This window comes from Mustelus asterias, chromosome 10 (assembly GCF_964213995.1).
Source record: "Mustelus asterias chromosome 10, sMusAst1.hap1.1, whole genome shotgun sequence".
NCBI lineage: Eukaryota > Metazoa > Chordata > Chondrichthyes > Carcharhiniformes > Triakidae > Mustelus > Mustelus asterias.
Window position 1 is genome coordinate 39,402,991 of NC_135810.1, and position 18,815 is coordinate 39,421,805.

Sequence of the window (18,815 nt, forward strand, 5' to 3'; positions counted from 1 at the left end):
ATGTCTCCTTCAGAATCCCGACCACATTAATGTAAACTGGTTCAAAATACATGGATCAAAACTTGCATTTCACTGCTCGGCTTCACACATTTTAAAACACAATTCCAAAACAGCAACATTAATGAAAACCTTTGAAGGCAAGTATTGATGGTTCAGCAAAAGTAATTGCTTCCTTATTGTATTTCTCCTCATCGCCAAAAGGCTCTTAACTCTTGTTAACTGGGGAGCATAAAATGGGGATGGAGAGGACTATGAGTAAAGAGGAGCAGGTACTAAGGAATTTAGTGCAGGTGGGATGACTCCAGTAACTTTTTCTGAAGCTTTAATTTAGATTAACAGACTTTGAACAAAGAGAACAAAGAAAAATACAGCACAGGAACAGGCCCTTCAGCCTCCAAGCCTGTGCCAATCATGATGCCCTAACTAAATGAAGAAAAAACCTTCTGCCCTTGCTCGGTCCGTATCCCTCTATTCCTGCCCTATTCATGTACCCATCCAGATGCCTTGTAAATGTTGCTAATGTGCCTGCTTCCACCACCTCCTCTGGCACCCACCACTCTCTGCATGAAAAACTTCTCCAGCACATCTTCCTTAAACTTTACCCTCTCACCTTGTAATTGACACTTCTATCCTGGGAAAAAGTCTGACTATCCACCCTCTCATTGAAGGCCTCAATCAGGTTTCCCCTCAGCCTCTGTCTTTCCAGTGAAAACAATCCTAGTTTATTCAACCTCTCCTCATCATCAGATCAGGCAACATCCTGGTGAACCTTCTTTGCACTCTCCAAACTTCCACATCTTTCTGGTAGTGTGGTGACTAGAATTGCACGGAATACCCCAAATTTGACCTAACCAAGGTTTTATATAGCTGCAACATGATTTGCCAACTCTTGTACTCAATTCCCCGGCTGATAAAGGCAAGCATGCCATATGCTTTCTTAATCACCTTGGTCAAATTTGTTGCCACTTTTTGGGAACTGCATGCCCAGATCCTTCTGTATGTTAATGTTCCAAAGAGTTTTGCCATTTACAGTATAATTCACACCTAAATTTGGCTCTCTAAAATACATCACCTTGCATTTGTCCGAATTAAACTCCATCTGCCATTTCTGTGCCCAAATCTCCAATCCATCTATATCCTCTTGTAACCTCTGACAATCCCCAGCACTATCAGCAAATCCACCAATCTTTGTGTCATCCGAAACTTACTAATCAGACCACCCACATTTTCCTCCAGATCATTTATATATACTGCAAACAACTGACATCCCAGCACTGATCCCTGCGGAACACCACTAGCTACAGATCTCCATTCTGAAAAACACCCTTCCACCGCTACTCTCTATTCTATGACCAAGCCAGTTTTGTATCCATCTCGCCAACCCACCCCGAATCCCATGTGATTTTAATTTTTGTACCAGTTTGCCATATGAGACCTTGTCAAATGTCTTACTAAAGTCCATATAAACTACATTCCTTCATCAATTATCTTTGTCGCCTCCTCAAAACACTCAAGACATGAACTTCCCCGTACAAAACCATGCTGCCTGTCACTAACTGGTTCATTTTCTTCCAAATATACATATATCCTGTCCCTCACTATCTTCTCCAAAAGCTTCCCCACCACTGATGTCAGGCTCACGGGCCTATAATTTCCTGGATTATCCCTGCTTCCTTTCTTAAACAAGGGAACAACATTGGCTATTCTCTAGTCCTCTGGAACCTCACCTGTGGTCAAAGAGGATGTGAAGATATCTTTTAAGGTCCCAGCTATTTTTCCCCTTGCCTCCCGCAATATCGTGGGATAGATCCCATCCAGTCCCAGGGACTTGTCTACTTTAATGCAAGTTAGGATACCCAACACTTCCTCCTTCGATATATTGACATTCTCTCGAGCATTCACACATCTATCCTTGACCTCAACATCCATCATATCCTTCTCCTTGATGAATACTGATATAAAGTATTCATTAAGGATCTCACCCACTTCCTGTAGCCCCACACATAACTTCCCTCCATTGTCCTTGAATGGGCCTACTCCTTCGCTTGCTACCCTCTTGCTCCTAATATATCCATAAAAGCCTTGGGATTCTCCTTGATCCTGTTTGCGAAAAACATTTCCTGGTCCCCTTTAGCCCTCCTAATTCCACATTTAAGTTGCATCCGACATTCACTACTCCTCAAGGGCTTTGTCAGTTTTTAGATGCCCAGATCTATCGTCTGTTTCCTTTTTCCTTTTGACTAAGCTTACAATTTCCCTTAGAATCATAGAGATTTACCAAATGGAAATAGGCCCTTTGGCCCAACTTGTTCATGCCACCCAGTTTTTACCATGAAGCTAGAACCAATTGCCCACATTTGGCCCATATACCTCGATTCCCATCTTACCCATGTAAATGTCTAGATGCTTTTTAAAAGACAAAATTGTACTGCTTCTACTGCCTCCGGCAGTTCATTCCAGGTACACACCATCCTATGTGTGAAAGAATTGCCCCTCTGGACCCTTTTATGTCTCTCTGTTCTCACCTTAAACCTATGCCCTCTAGTTTTAGACTCCCTTACCTTCGGGAAAAATGTTGACTATCTACCTGATCTATGCCCCTCTATAAGATCACACTTAAGCCTCCTATGCTCCAGGGAAAAAAGTTCCAGTCTATCCAATCTCTCCTTATAACTCAAACCACAAGCCCCAGTGGCATCCTAGTAAATCTTTCCTGCGCACTTTCTAGTTTAATAATATCCTTTCTATAATAGGGTGACCAGAACTGTACACAGTATTCCAAGTGTGGCCTTACCAATGTCTGGTACAACTTCAACAAGACATCCCAACTCCTATATTCAATGTTCTTACCAATGAAACCAAGGATGCCAAATGCCTTCTTCATTACGCTGTCCACCCGTGACTCCACTTTCAAGGAGTTATGAACTTGTACCCCTAGATCTCTTTGTTCTATAACTCTCCCCAACGCCTTACCATTAACTGAGTAAATCCTGCCCTCGTTCGATTTACCAAAATGCATCACCTTGCATTTATCTAAATTAAACTCCATCTGCCATTCATTGGCCCACTTGCCCAATTGATCAAGATCTTGTTGCAATCCTAGATAACCTTCTTCACTATCCACTATGCCACCAATCTTGGTGTCATCTGCAAACTTACTAACCATGCCTCCTAAATTCTCATCCAAATCATTAATATAAATGACAAATAACAGTAGACTCAGCATCGATCCCTGAGACACACTGCTGGTCACAGGCCTCCAGTTTGAAAATCAACCCTCTATAACTACCCTTCTTCTGTCATCAAGCCAATTTTGTATCCAATTGTCTACCTCACCCTGGATCCCATGAGATTTAACCTTATGCAACAACCTACCATGCAGTACCTTGTCAAAGACCTTGCTAAAGCCTATGTAGACAACATTGACTGCATTGCCCTCATCTACCTTCTTGGTTACCCTTTCAAAATACTCAATCAAGTTCGTGAGACATGATTTTCACTCACAAAGCCATGCTGACTGTTCCTAATCAGTCCTTGCCTTTCTAAATGCCTGTAGATCCTGTCTCTCTGAATACCTTCTACAGACGTTCGGGTGTAGTTCCCAGGCTTTTCCCTGCAGCCATACAAAGGTACAACATTTGCCACCCTCCAATCTTCAGGCACCTCACCTGTGGCTGCCGATGATTCAAACATTTCTGCTAGGGGACCTGCAATTTCTTCCCTAGCCTCCCACAACGTCCTGGAATACACTTCATCAGGTCCCAGGGATTTACCTATCTTGATGTGCTTTAAGATTTCCAGCATTTCCTTCTCTATAATATGTACACTCCTCAAGACATCACTATTTATTTCCCCAAGTTCCCTAACATTCATGCCTTTCTCAACAGTAAATACTGATGAGAAATACTCATTTAGGATCTCACCCATCTCTTGTAGATCTACACATTGATGACCTTGTTGATCCTTAAGAGGCCCTACTTTCTCCCTTGTTACTCTTTTGGCTTTTATGTAATTGTAGAAGCTCTTTGGATTCTCCTTTGCCTTACCTGCCAAAACAATCTCGTGTCCCCCTTTTGCCCTCCTGATTTCTCTCTTAACTCTATCCCAACACCCTCTATACTCTTCAAGGGATCCACTTGATCCCAGCTACCTATGCATGTCATATGCCTCCTTCTTCTTCTCGACTAGGGCCTCAATATGCCGAGTCATCCAGGTTTCCCTACTTCTACCAACCTCGCCTTTCACTCTAAATGGAATGTGCTTACCCTGAACCCTGGTTAATGCACTTTTGAAAGCCTCCCACTTACTAGATGTCCCTTTGCCTGCCAACAGACTCACCCAAACACCTTTTGAACGTTCCTGTCCAATACCATCATAAGAACATAAGAACTAGGAGTAGGCCATCTGGCCCCTCAAGCCTGCTCCGCCATTCAATAAGATCATGGCTGATCTTTTCGTGGACTCAGCTCCACTTACCCGCCCGCTCACCATAACCCTTAATTCCTTTACTGTTCAAAGATTTATCTATCCTTGCCTTTAAAAATTGGCCTTTCCCCAATTTAGAATTTTAACTTTTGGGCCAGATCTATCATTCTCCATAGCTATCTTAAAACTGATGGAATTATGGTCACTGGTTCCAAAGTGATCCCTCACTAACACTTTTGCCACCTGCCCTTCCTTATTTCCCAAGAGGTCAAGCTTTGCCCCCCTCTAGTCGGACCATCCACATACTGAATGAGAAATTCCCCCTGAATACAGTCAACAAATTTCTCTCCATCCAAGCCCCTAACACTATAGCTGCCCCATAGTAAAGTGCCTCAAAGTGATCTCCCAACTTCTTATTTCTCAGTTCTATCCATATAGACTCAGTGGGCAAACCCTCGGATATATCCCCTCTCAGTACTGCCATGATGTTCTCCTTAATCAAAAACACAACTCCCCCTCCTCTTTTACCTCCTGTTCTACCTTTCCTATGGCATCTGTACCCTGGAACATTGAACTGCCACTCCTGTCCCTCCCTTAACCAAGTTTCAGTAATAGCTGTAATATCCCAGTCCATTGTACCCATCCATGCCGAGTTCATCTGCCTTGCCCATCAGGCCTTTTCTATTGAAGTAAATGCAGTTTAATCCAGACTTCCCTTGATCTTTGCCCTGCTCTTGCCTGACCTGTCTAGCACGAGGATTACTGACACGGCCTTTACTATTTAACGTGCTCTCTTTGTTATTCTCTTGTATCCCTTGTCATTCATGGTTCCTGAATCCTGCCATTTTTACAGGGACAGGCCATTAAAAGCCTCCCACATGTCAGATGTGGATTTGCCCTCAAATAGCTGCTCCCAATCCACATTCCCCAGCTCCTGGTTAATTTGGATGTCATTGGCCCTCGCTCAATTCAGCAGCCTCTACCCGAGGGCCATTCCTTGTCCTTATCCCGGTTTAGAACTTTAAAACTGCAAACTAGTTAAAAAGTCTAGGTTAATATCCTCAACCTGGATATCAGGCAGAAAACACAGCCTTTGAGGCATACGCTCTCAATGGCAGAGAAGAGTGTATCCATATTTTCACTAAGTGTCTGCAGTTCAAGGCAGGTTGGGTCTGAATTGATGAACTGGCATCTTGAGCTTTCTGAGGGAAGAGTTTCCTAGACACACTGTCCCAGGAGGCAGTCACAACCCTTAGGCTCGGTACTCCTGATCTGGTCCACAGTAAGGGACAGAAGGGAGTGATTGCGAGTGATGGGGACCCAGAAGGTATCAGCAGAGAAAACGCACCCTTTTCCAATGTCCAATTGGTTTGAGATATTTGCTGCTTGTGTGGACGAGAGCAGGGACTGTGGGCTAGATGAGCAAACTAACGATGGCACTGTGGATTGGGAGCTATTCAAGTGGCAGGAGTAAAAGTGAACATAAGGTCCAGTATAGTTAGTGGTGGATACTGTTATGAAGTTGTATATATAAAGGTAAGAAATGTGTTTGACAAATGTAAATATTGAAAAGACATGCTAAGAAAACCAAAAGAAATCTCTTTAAAAAACATGTGTCTTTGTGCTTGGGATTTTAAACTGCAGAAAGCAGGCTGCAGAAGCCAACTTTGCAACGTTTGTGTCCAAAGCAGCAGCCAGAGTTCCAGCAGAGCAAAACAGGCTTTGAATTGAACCAATGAGTTTAAAGCAAGCTCTCCAAGACACAGAACCAATTGAATTCAAATTTGTGTTGTTGACAACCTCAAGCCACTCACATTGCAGGAATACTGTGAGGTAATTCTAGGTATTTAAACCTGGTTAGAGTATGCTTGCTACCTCTTGGGGGAAGAGGGTAGGCCGAGGCTCTCATATGAAATACTGCAGTTTTAATGTATGTCTTCATCAAATCACCATCTAAATAGAAGGAGAAACCAACTCAAAGTATTCTAGACCGATGCATCAGAAGAAAGTTCATACTTCCAACAGATGCCTGATATATTATTTGTGAGTGACTATATTCTGTAATGATTTATTTCATTATTCCTGAATGAGTCTTGTAATTGGAACAGCATTCTACTGGAGAATTTATTCAGCTTGTTAATTGTCTTAATAAGTTGTCACCAGTTTTAAAAAATAAAGACCTGTTAATTGTTCATGATAGAGAGTGGCAGATCCTGCTGTAATTTACCCAAAACCAGTAGCTTCCTACCATCTCACGCACACTTATTTAAGATTACGAGCGAGGTATATCCCTTTGGGGGGTTCCAAAATTGCGCAGAGGGAAACATCACCCCGATGTCATAATAAAATACTGTTCTCTGCCACCGATAGTGTGAGAATCTGCCAAGGTTAAGGACCATCTCCTCCAGGCTGGAGAGGAATTTCGAGTGGGAGAAAAACGATCCAGTTGTTGTGGCCCACTTTGGCACCAACAACGTAGGTAGGACTGAGAAAGAAGTTCTGCTGAGGGACTCTGAGTAGCTAGCTAGCGAATAAATTAAAAAGCATAACTACAAAGGTAATCATCTCGGGATTGTCCAGTACAGAACTTGAGTATTGCTGAAAAAAAAAATACATTTTGTTATAATGAAGGAAAAAAACCTCAAATTATGGGGGCGATCTCCCAGTCTACTGCGCTACTCCAGAAATCAGTGTGGAGCTGATTAACATATGGAAATCTTCATTTCCATTTCATTACCGGTCCAGGACTGATGTCGTCGGGCCCTTACGGGTCTCCTCTCAACTGGGAGTGGTTCACTCTGGCGAGATTTACATCTGGGTAACAGGTGGCTGGAGGGAACAGAGGCCATTGAGGTTGGGGGGCAAGGAGGGGGTGCCCCTTGGGCAGTGCCATCCTGGCACCGCCCAAAGGGCAAACTGGCACTACCAAAGGGGCATCTTGGCACTGCCCAAGCGGCAAACTGACACTGCCCAAGGGGCACCTTGGCACGGCCCAATTTAAATTTCTGCTACTACTCCCAATAGAGGGGTTGATGAAAACAGGGAGCCAATTTATCCCTCCTTATCCGGGATTCTAACAATTTGGGGGTATCCCAGCCAGACGGTGCCAAAGTGAGGGATCTCCTCCAGATTAACAACTTTGGGGAACCTCACCTGAATTGGGTCGTAACAATCTTTTGTCAAAGCTTTTCGTCTTGCACTCATCAGGACATTCACATGAATAGTATGCAAGGAAAATCAACAAATTTAAGGTCTCCTTCCTTCATAACTAACCTGGACTTGTCCAGTATAGCAGCACCAATAAGTGGCATTGCAACCCAAGAAGGGTCCCCATAGAATCCATACAGTGCAGAAGGAGGCCATTTGGCTAATCGAGCCTGCACCGCCAACAATCCCACCCAGGCCCTATCCCCACCTGTTTACCCTGCTAATCCCCCTGACACTAAGGTACAATTTAGCATGGCCAATCAACCTAACCCGCACATCTTTGGATGGAGGGTGGAAACTGGGGCACCTGGAGGAAACCCACTTAGCAGTCCTCTCACACTGCCTGATATCCATCCTGGACAGAACTGCAGTTACTGTCATTTTTGCCAGACACTATTATTCTGGACCTCAAAATGTTGCTTCTACACCTGTACTTCAGGACTGAGTTCAATGCTCCCTCCCTCAATTTCCATGTGCCAGATATATACCTCGATCTTCATGATGTGAATGTGGAACTACCCAGGATAGTTTCCAGCCTCCCCCAAATAATATTGGATCCCATTGTTGTTGTGGTGGATATTTTTGACCCTCCCCCACCGTACCCATTACCTGCCAAGTACCCATGCCCCATGTGGACCTCTACCTACCCCATCTAGAGGCCGTGTTCACCATTACATACAGCGATGACCACCCTCCTCGAGAGCTTCACATAACCGCCTCCCTTTTTTATGTCTTCCCTATCTATAGGCTGCAGAATCCCCTGGTCACATCACCACTCCCTGTGCAGTATAGAGTCCACCAGCCTTAGGGACATCGATTATAAGGCACCGCTGCTCAGCAGGTGGGTTTTTTTCCTGTAAAGCCCACGGCCCTTGCCTCTCCGTGCAGCTGGAGTACACAATGCTCCTAATGATTGCTCCTGCTGCATGCCCACTAATCTTCTAAACTCTATCCTATCTCTGACTTAAGACTGTGAGGTCCACATAGCTCTTGGACATCTGTTATCTATGACCCCTTTCAATTTTGCAATAGGAAGTGTCTGCACCCTGACTGCCATCTGCCAGCCCCTATACCAAACCTTTAACCTTCACATAGTTCCCCATTTCAATGGGAAACTAAGGGCAACAGTGACCCTCACAAATCATACCAACCCAACTTCTGAGTCTCCATGCGAACTATTCCGAATGTGTCACACTAATGTAAGTGGAACCCTTGTTGGGGTGGTAAGATTTTTAAACCATTAGACATTAAAGCACTGACAGAATTAGCAGCGTTCAGTTAAATGGCTTTTAAAATAAGTTTATGAGCTAACAAGAAGCAATTTACACATATGAGATGCAATAATTGATTCAAATGAGTGATTATGATTGTAAAACACATATACTGATATTTTGAATGTATTATTGATTTTAAGGAATATTGTTCGCTTTAGCCAAAAGCATTTTACTGCTAGGCATCATGTTAAAAAGACATTAGGATGAAGCCATATTTCAAGGGAATAATTAAACCTTGGAAATATGCAAGATTTATCAGTTAAAATTTTAGTTGGAAAGAAAATTTAGAATACTTAATCACACTTCATGAATAGTGTTTATTTACTGTCTGGACAAAATGGACTGGTGCATAGATGTGGTGTCACAAGTTAGTCTGGTTAGACAGTGACCTTCAACGGAACCCATGAGAACGTTTATTTGAACTCTGGGCTGAGCATCTTAGGCTGCTCGGCAACCGGGGAGTGGGGTCATCCAAGACAAAACTTCAGACAATACAAAACACACAAAGCCAGTGTCTCTGCATTAAAGACATAACTTTATTTAAACCAACAGCTGCCAGGAGTTCATCAAAGGGTCAGGTAGCACTGACATACAGCAGCAAAAAGAATTAGCTTCTGGATTTTACAGATTAATAAAGTAGTGTTATGCTGAGGAATGGAATGCGATTGGCTAAAGTATTTGACAGGTATTATTGTTGATTCGTGTATCCTGAAGATAATTGATTTAAAGTTGCTGAATGGCAGGAATGATTGATAAGAAAAAACTATTATTGATCTGTTTTTGATTGTATATGTGAGGTTCATCGGAGAGGTTTTGCTGCTCTACTGAACTCTGAAAATCACGTGAATTATTTTTGTTGTCTTCATAGTGTTAATATCTATTGTAAAACCCCTTTTTCTATATTCCCGTGTGTGTATGTACACACATCTGTGTCTGTATATACACACGTGTGTGTGTGTGTGTGTATATACATGTGTGTGCATACATGCATGTGTGAAGTTGCAATCATTTCCCAGCTTCCAATGCCAGAATAAACAAAACTTCCAATTTAATCTGAAAAGAGTTTGCTGTGAGTTACTTTAAAAAGTTGACTATATATCAACAAGGGTTTTTAGAATAAGCACCACTACTTATTTTTTCAGTGAGGGAATTCTTTCACGTAGTAGTTTGAGTTCAACTGGCTGAAGACATTAGATGCAGGTTTCACTTTACAATTGGTGTGGATACCACAGACGAAGTAGATGTAGATTAGATTGGCTCTACAGGCAATGTGGGCAGCATGGTTGCACAATGGTTAGCACTGCTGCCTCATAGCGCCAGTGCCCATGTTTAATTCCAGCCTTGGGTGACTATCGGTGTGGAGTTTGCACATTGTTCACGTATCTGCGTGGGTTTCCTCTGGGTGCACTGGTTTCCTCTCACAGTCCAAAGGTGTGGAGGGTAGGTGGGTTGGCCATGCTAAATTGTCTATTAATGTCCAAGATGTGTAAGTGAGGTGGATAAGACAAGGTAAATGTGTGGACAGAGTGAGAGGATAAAAGAGTTCAATTTTGCCTCTCTCTCCTGTCCATAACACAAGCAAATCTCTGAATGGTCATCTCTCATCAGGTCCAATAGCAGAGAAAATTCCTTGTAGCTCAACATCAGTAAAACCAAAGTCATTGTCCTTGGTTTGCACAATCCACGTTCATCAACCACGTACTCTGACACAATCAGATAGTATGCAACCTCAGTATTCGGTTCAGCTTGCTACACGATAATTATGCAGTCACCAGAACTAAAATTTTTCTAATTTCAGTGCGTTGCCCTCATGGATATCTACTTAGCTCTCTGCATTCGTTGATTTTTTTAACTCTTTTTCCTTGGCAATGTCTCCTCCTCCATCATTCACAACTTCCAATTAATCAGGAATCCTGCTCTCGCCCACAAAAGCCCAATAAACCTGTTTTTGCACTGTTTCTACTCAGTTCCACTGCCTCCACAACAAACACAAAGAGGCTATTCCAAACGTCACTATGGCCGTGCTCTATCTTACCACAGCAACTTTTCCAGTATTTTTTTATCCCAAATTGCACCCAGCACTCTTCCAACTCATGAATTACTGCTCATCCCCCACTTCCTGTACTACACCATTGGAAAACAAGCTTACAGCAACTTTTACCTCGGGATCTTTTTAACTGTTTCCTCCATCCTTTTTTCATACCCTCCTAAATTTTTACCTCTTCAATCAATCCCTTCATTCAGCCCATGTTTTGATTTTTTTGTTCTCCTGCCCAGCGTTCTTTCTCTTGATAACATTCTGATTTTCTCCTTTGTGAACAAAGAACAATACAGCACAGGAACAGGCCCTTCGGCCCTCCAAGCCTGCACCAATCATGTATTCCTAACTAGACCATCTGTTTGTATCCCTCTATTCCCAGTCTGTTCATGTGGCTATCTAGATAAGTCTTAAATGATCCTAGCGTGTCTGCCTCAACCACCTTGCTTGGTAGTGCATTCCAGGCCCCCACCACCCTCTGTGTAAAATATGTCCCCCGCATATCTGTATTGAACCTTGCCAACCTTGAACTTGTGACCCCTTGTGTTGGTCATTTCTGACCTGGGAAAAAGTTTCCAACTGTTCATCTTATCTATGCCCTTCATAATTTTAAAGGTCGCCCCTCAACCTCCGTCTTTCCAGGGAGAACAACCCTAGTTTACTCAATCTCACCTCATAGCTAATACCCTCCATACCAGGCAACATCCTGGTAAACCTTTTCTGCACTCTCTCCAAAGCCTCTACGTCCTTCTGGTAGTGTGGTGACCAGAACTGAACGCAGTATTCCAAATGTGGCCTAACCGACGTTCTATATAACTGCAACATCATATGCCAACTTTTATACTCTATGTCCTGTCCAATAAAGGCAAGCATGCCATATGCCTTCTTCACCACCTTTTCCAGCTGTGCTGCCACCTTTAAGGATCTGTGGACTTGCACACCCAGATCCCTGTGTGTGTCTATACTCCTGACGGTTCTGCCATTTATTGTATAGCTCCCCCCCTGCATTAGATCTACCAAAATGCATCACTTCGCATTTATCTGGATTAAATTCCATCTGCCATTTCTCCGCCCAATTTTCCAGCCTATCTATATCCTGCTGTATTCTCTGACAATGTTCATCACTATCCGCAACTCCAGCAATCTTTGTGTCGTCCGCAAACTTACTAATCAGACCAGCTACATCTTCTTCCAAATCATTTATATATATCACAAACAGCAGAGGTCCCAGTACAGAGCCCTGCGGAACACCAATAGTCACAGACTTCCAATCAGAAAAAGACCCCTCCACTGCTTCCCTCTGTCTTCTGTGGCCAACACAGTAAGAGTTTTAACAATACCAGGTTAAAGTCCAACAGGTTTATTTGGTAGCAAATGCCATTAGCTTTCGGAGCGCTGCTCCTTCGTCAGATGGAGTGGAAATCTGCTCTCAAACAGGGCACAGAGACACAAAATCAAGTTACAGAATACTGATTAGAATGTGAATCTCTACAGCCAACCAGGTCTTAAAGATACAGACAATGTGAGTGGAGGGAGCATTAAGCACAGGTTAAAGAGATGTGTATTGTCTCCAGACAGGACAGCCAGTGAGATTCTGTAAGTCCAGGAGGCAAGCTGTGGGGGTTACTGATAGTGTGACATAAACCCAACATCCCGGTTTAGGCCGTCCTCATGTGTGCGGAACTTGGCTATCAGTTTTTGCTCAGCGATTCTGCGTTATCGTGTGTTGTGAAGGCCGCCTTGGAGAACGCTTACCCGAAGATCAGAGGCTGAATGCCCGTGGCTGCTGAAGCGTTCCCCAACAGGAAGAGAACACTCTTGCCTGGTGATTGTCGAGCGGTGTTCATTCATCCATTGTCATAGCGTCTGCATGGTCTCCCCAATGTACCATGCCTCGGGACATCCTTTCCTGCAGCGTATCAGGTAGACAACGTTGGCCGAGTTACAAGAGTATGTACCGTGTAACTAGTGGATGGTGTTCTCACGTGAGATGATGGCATCCGTGTCGATGATCCGGCACATCTTGCAGAGGTTGCTGTGGCAGGGTTGTGTGGTTTTGTGGTCACTGTTCTCCTAAAGGCTGGGTAGTTTGCTGCGGACAATGGTCTGTTTGAGGTTGTGAGGTTGTTTGAAGGCAAGAAGTGGGGGTGTGGGGATGGCCTTGACGAGATGTTCGTCTTCATCAATGACATGTTGAAGGCTCCGGAGGAGATGCCGTAGCTTCTCTGCTCCGGGGAAGTACTGTTCGACGAAGGGTACTCTGTCCACCGTGTCCCGTGTTTGTCTTCTGAGGAGGTCGGTGCGGTTTTTTGCTGTGGCGCGTCGGAACTGTTGATCGATGAGTCAAACGCCATATCCTGTTCTTATGAGGGCATCGATGACATTTTCTTCCTTTGGACTCATGGTGAACAATCACTTAAACAACTATATGGTGACATCAACAAGTTTCATCCCACCATCAGACTCACCATGGACTACTCTCCGGAATCGGTTGCATTCTTGGACACACGCATCTCCATTAAGGACGGTCACCTCAGCACCTCACTATACCGCAAGCCCACGGATAACCTCACGATGCTCCACTTCTCCAGCTTCCACCCTAAACACGTTAAAGAAGCCATCCCCTACGGACAAGCCCTCCGTATACACAGGATCTGCTCGGAGGAGGAGGATCGCAACAGACACCTCCAGACGCTGAAAGATGCCCTCATAAGAACAGGATATGGCGCTCGACTCATCGATCGATAGTTCTGACGCGCCACAGCGAAAAACCGCACCGACCTCCTCAGAAGACAAACATGGGACACGGTGGACAGAGTACCCTTCGTCGTCCAGTACTTCCCCGGAGCAAAGAAGCTGCGGCATCTCCTCCGGAGCCTTCAACATGTCATTGATGAAGACGAACATCTCGCCAAGGCCATCCCCATACCCCACTTCTTGCCTTCAAACAACCGCACAACCTCAAACAGACCATTGTCCGCAGCAAACTACCCAGCCTTCAGGAGAGCAGTGACCACGACACCACACAACCCGGCCACAGCAACCTCTGCAAGATGTGCCGGATCATCGACACGGATGCCATCATCTCACGTGAGAACACCATCTACCAGGTACACGGTACCTACTCTTGCAACTCGGCCAACGTTGTCTACCTGATACGCTGCAGGAATGGATTTCCCGAGGCTTGGTACATTGGGGAAACCATGCAGACGCTGCGACAACGGATGAATGAACACCGCTCGACAATCACCAGGCAAGACTGTTCACTTCCTGTGGGGAGCACTTCAGCGGTCACGGGCATTCAGCCTCTGATCTTCAGATAAGCGCTCTCCAAGGCAGCCTTCACGACACACGACAACGCAGAGTCACTGAGCAGAAAGTGATAGCCAAGTTCTGCACACATGAGGACGGCCTAAACCGGGATGTTGGCTTTATGTCACACTATCAGTAATCCCCACAGCTTGCCTCCTGGACTTGCAGAATCTCACTGGCTGTCCTGTCTGGAGACAATACACATCTCTTTAACCTGTGTTTAATGTTCCCTCCACCCACATTGTCTGTATCTTTAAGACCTGGTTGGCTGTAGAGATTCACATTCTAATCAGTATTCTGTAACTTGATTTTGTGTCTCCGTGCCCTGTTTGAGAGCAGATTTCCACTCCATCTGACGAAGGAGCAGCGCTCCGAAAGCTAATGGCATTTGCTACCAAATAAACCTATTGGACTTTAACCTGGTGTTGTTAAAACTCTTACTGTGTTTACCCCAGTCCAACGCTGGCATCTCCACATTCTGTGGCCAAGCCAGTGTCTGTACCCATCTAGTTGGTTCACCTTTGATCCCGTGAGATTTAACCTTTTGCACCAGCCTGCCATGAGGGACCTTGTAAAATGCTTTACTAAAATCCATGTAGACAACATCCACGGCCCTTCCCTTGTCAATCATTTTTGTCACCTCCTCAAAAAACTCAACCAAATTTGTGAGGCATGACCTCTCTCGTACAAAACCATGTTGTCTATCGCTAATGAGACTATTCAGTTCTAAATGTGTATAGATCCTATCTCTAAGAATCTTCTCCAACAATTTCCCTACCACGGACGTCAAGCTCACTGGCCTATAATTATCGGGTTATCCTTGCTACCCTTCTTAAATAACGGGACCACATTTGCTATCCTCCAATCCACTGGGACCTCACCTGTGTCCAATGAAGAAACAAAGATTTCTGTTAGAGGCTCAGCAATTTCATCTCTTGTCTCTCTCAGTAATCTAGGACAGATGCCATCTGGCCCTGGGTATTTGTCTACCTTAATGCTTCCTAAAACACCTAACACTTCCTCCCTTGTAATTGCGATTTGTTCTAACGGGGCTACACGTCCCTCTGAGACACTACCAATCAACGTGACCCTCTCCTTTGTGAATACTGATGCAAAGTATTAATTTAGGATCTCACCTACTTCCTTGGGTTCTAAGCATAATTCCCCTCCTTTGTTCTTGAGAGGTCCGACTCTTTCTCTGACAACCCTCTTGTTTCTAACGTATGTGTAAAATGCCTTGGGATTCTCCTTAATCCTGTCTGCCAAGGACATTTCGTGACTCCTTTTTGCCCTTCTAGCTCCCTGTTTGTATTCTTTTCTACTTTCTCTGTATTCCTCCAGTGCTTCATCTGTTTTTAGCTGCCTGGACCTTTTTTCTTTTTGATTAGACCAACATTTCTCTGGTTATCCACGGCTCTCGAATCCTACCTTTCCTGTCCCTCCTTTTTACAGGCACATGTCTGTCCTGCAGTCCTATCAACTGCTCCTTAAAAGACTCCCGCATGCCAGATGTGGATTTATCCTCGAACAGTCTCTCCCAATCAACAGCCACCAAATCCTGCCTAATCCGGCTGTAGTTAGCCTTCCCCCAATTCAGCACCTTACCCATAGGACAACACTCATCCTTTTCTATGACTATCTGAAAGTTTACAGAATTGTGGTCACTGTTCGCCACATGTTCCCCCACTGAAACTTTGATGACCTGACCGGGCTCATTCCCCAGTACCAGGTTCAGTATAGCCCCCTCTCTCGTTGGACGATCAACATATTGTTCCAAAGAACCTTCTTGGACACATTTTACAAATTCCTCCCCGTCCGGACCCCCAGCCCTAAGGGATTTCCAGTCTATATGAGGGAAATTAAAGTCTCCCACTACAACAACCCTATTTTTTCTACACCTGTCCAGAATCTCCTTACATATCCGTTCTTCAACTTCCCGTGGGCTGTTGGGAGGCCTGTAGTACACCCCCAGCATAGTGACTGCGCCCCTCCTGTTTCTGAGCTCGACCCACAGTGTCTCGTTACATGATCCTTCCAAATTGTCCACCCTCTGTTCCGCTGTAATATGCTCCCTAACCAGTATTGCTACTCCCCCACCTCTTCTAGCCCAAGGAAGGATGTTGAATAAATGCAAATTGTTGTCATTAATAATGGAATTTATTTCTGAGAGGATAGGGAGACTTAGCAGCTTACAAGCACTCAAAGAAGAATGACAAGCAAACAGGAGAAAATACAAATTTATATTTTTTGCCAGAAGTGGTCTTCGGGTTGCTGACTGAATCATAACTAAAGAAGTGTGAACTGTACCTTAGGATGAAGCATTGTGACCTTTGCTCCTGTATCATCATATGATAGGCTCTTTCACTGCAGGAAAATATGTGGGGTGGGAGTGAGGAGCACAACTTGACTGTACTGCTGAGATAAAGCTCAGTGATCTGCAAAACAAAAATGGACAAATTATACAGAGTTCAGCATTTGTGTTCCTGTCACAGGGAAATATTATAATGCAGGCTTCAGCTGGGAAAGAGTGAAGTGATGATTGCAACTGGCATGCATTCTAACTATAGAGAAACAGTAATCTCTTCAAACGGAGAGTAACGCTCAAGAAAAGTATTCCAGAAGAAAATAAAATCACCTTCTAGCAAAATCAAAAATTAAGAGCACAATAATGATTGTACAGAGTAAATCTTGTGACAATCTTGTGATTTCATGGATTGATTTTCCTTAGCACTAACACATGTTTCTATGTAGGCCTAAAAGGTCGGGATATGTTCGGCACAACTTGTGGGGTCGAAGGGCCTGTTTTATGCTGTTGTTTTTCTATGTTTCTAAAAGCCCAGTGCTGCAGCCAAGTAACTCTGGGCAGCACAGTGGTTTACACTGCTGCCTCTCAGCGCCAGAGTCCCAGGTTCAATTCTAGCCTCAGGTCACTGTCTGTGTGGAGTTTGCAATTCTCCGTGTGTCAGTGTGGGTTTCCTCCCACAGTCCAAAGGTGTGCAGGTTAGGTGATTGGCCATGCTAAATTGACCCTAGTCACAGGGGGATTAGCAGGGTATTGCATGGGGTTGCAGAAATGGGGCCCAGGTGGGATTGTGGTCAGTACAGAATCGATGGGCCGAATTCGGACTGTCGGGATTCACTGGATTCTATGGATTATCTGTAGCATGGGATGGGAGTGAATTTTAACCCAACGTTCCTGATGGGAATGAAACGCAGGAGACTTTGAAATGGAACCTTTTGCCCTTCACCTATTCCTGCTGAGCACCATTTTGACTGCTCACTTGTATCGTTAGCTAAAAAAACCTGCTGGAAGAATTCAGGAGTCTTAGAAATTTATACAAATTGAGAATGGCACTGCATTAATAAGATCCTAACTGCATTTAACTAGAGTCTGAGCTAAAAGTCAACCTGTAATGAGGCGAGGAGCTGAGCATCAGTGAGCAGGTCATTGCTGAATTAGTGCTGCTTGATAGTATTGTTGACAACACCTTCCATCAATTTGCTGATGAATGAGAGTAGACTAATGGGGCAGTAATTAGGTTTGATTTGTCCTGGTTTTTGTGTCCAAACATACCTGGGCAATTTTCCACATTGCCAGGTAGATGTCAGTGTTGTAGTTGCACTGGAACAGCTTGGCTAAGTGCACAGCTAGTTCTGCAGCACGAGTCTTCAGTACTATCACTGGAATATTGTCAGGACTCATGGCCTTTGCAGTATCCAGTGCCTTCAGCCATTTCTTGACATCAGGTGAAGTGAATCGAATTGGAGGAATACTGGCATCTATGATGTTGGGGACTTCAGGAGGAGACTAAAATGGATCAGCTACTCAGCACTTCTGGCTGAAGATGGCTGCAAATGATTCAGCCCTATATTTTCTGCTGATGTGTTTGGCTCCCTCATCAGTAAGGGTCAATATATTTGAAGAGAGTCCTCCTCCAGTGAGTTATTTAACTGTCTCCCACCATTTATGACTGGATATGGCAGGACTGCAGAACTTAGATCTGATCCATTGGTTGTGGAAAAACCAAGCTCTGTTTATCATGTGTTGCTTCCATTGTTTGGTATAAAAATAATCCATTGGGCGCATGTTCTCGGTAGGCCTGGAAGCAGATGCAAAATGCGCTTCACCAGGTTGACATCCCATTTTTAGGTGTGCCAAGTGCTGCTCCTGACATGCCTTCCTGCACTCTTCATTGAACCAGGATTGATCCCTTAGCTTTGTGTTAATTATAGAATGGGGACATGCCAGGCCAAGAGGTTACAGACTTTAGTTGTGTACAGTTCTGCAGCTGTTGATAGCTCACAGCATTTCCTGTATTCCCAGTTTGGAGTTGTACATTCTATGCCTTTGTCACCCTCAGTAGTTCCTCCAAGTGGTGTTTAAGATGGAGAAGTACTGATTCATAAGCTGAGAGGGAATGGTATGTGGAAACCAGTAGGAGGTTTCCTTGCCTATGGATTGAATTTCGTGCCTAATGGGCACCCAAACTCTGCAGGCCAAGAAGCAGTCACAAAATGCACTTCCTACAATCTAGCCCAGAACATCATTTCACACTGGC

General features: G+C 44.3%; 1 protein-coding gene across 2 annotated transcripts in view; it reads right to left on the bottom strand.

Moving 5' to 3' along the window:
- The window catches only part of myo16 (myosin XVI), a 427,463-nt gene that overhangs the window by 222,839 nt on the left and 185,809 nt on the right, over positions 1 to 18,815 (bottom strand). For both annotated transcript variants that reach the window (XM_078221662.1, XM_078221663.1), the window contains exon 10: positions 16,564 to 16,691. In XM_078221662.1, the coding sequence (XP_078077788.1) occupies positions 16,564 to 16,691 (128 nt within the window). The remainder of the gene's footprint in view (positions 1 to 16,563; positions 16,692 to 18,815) is intronic.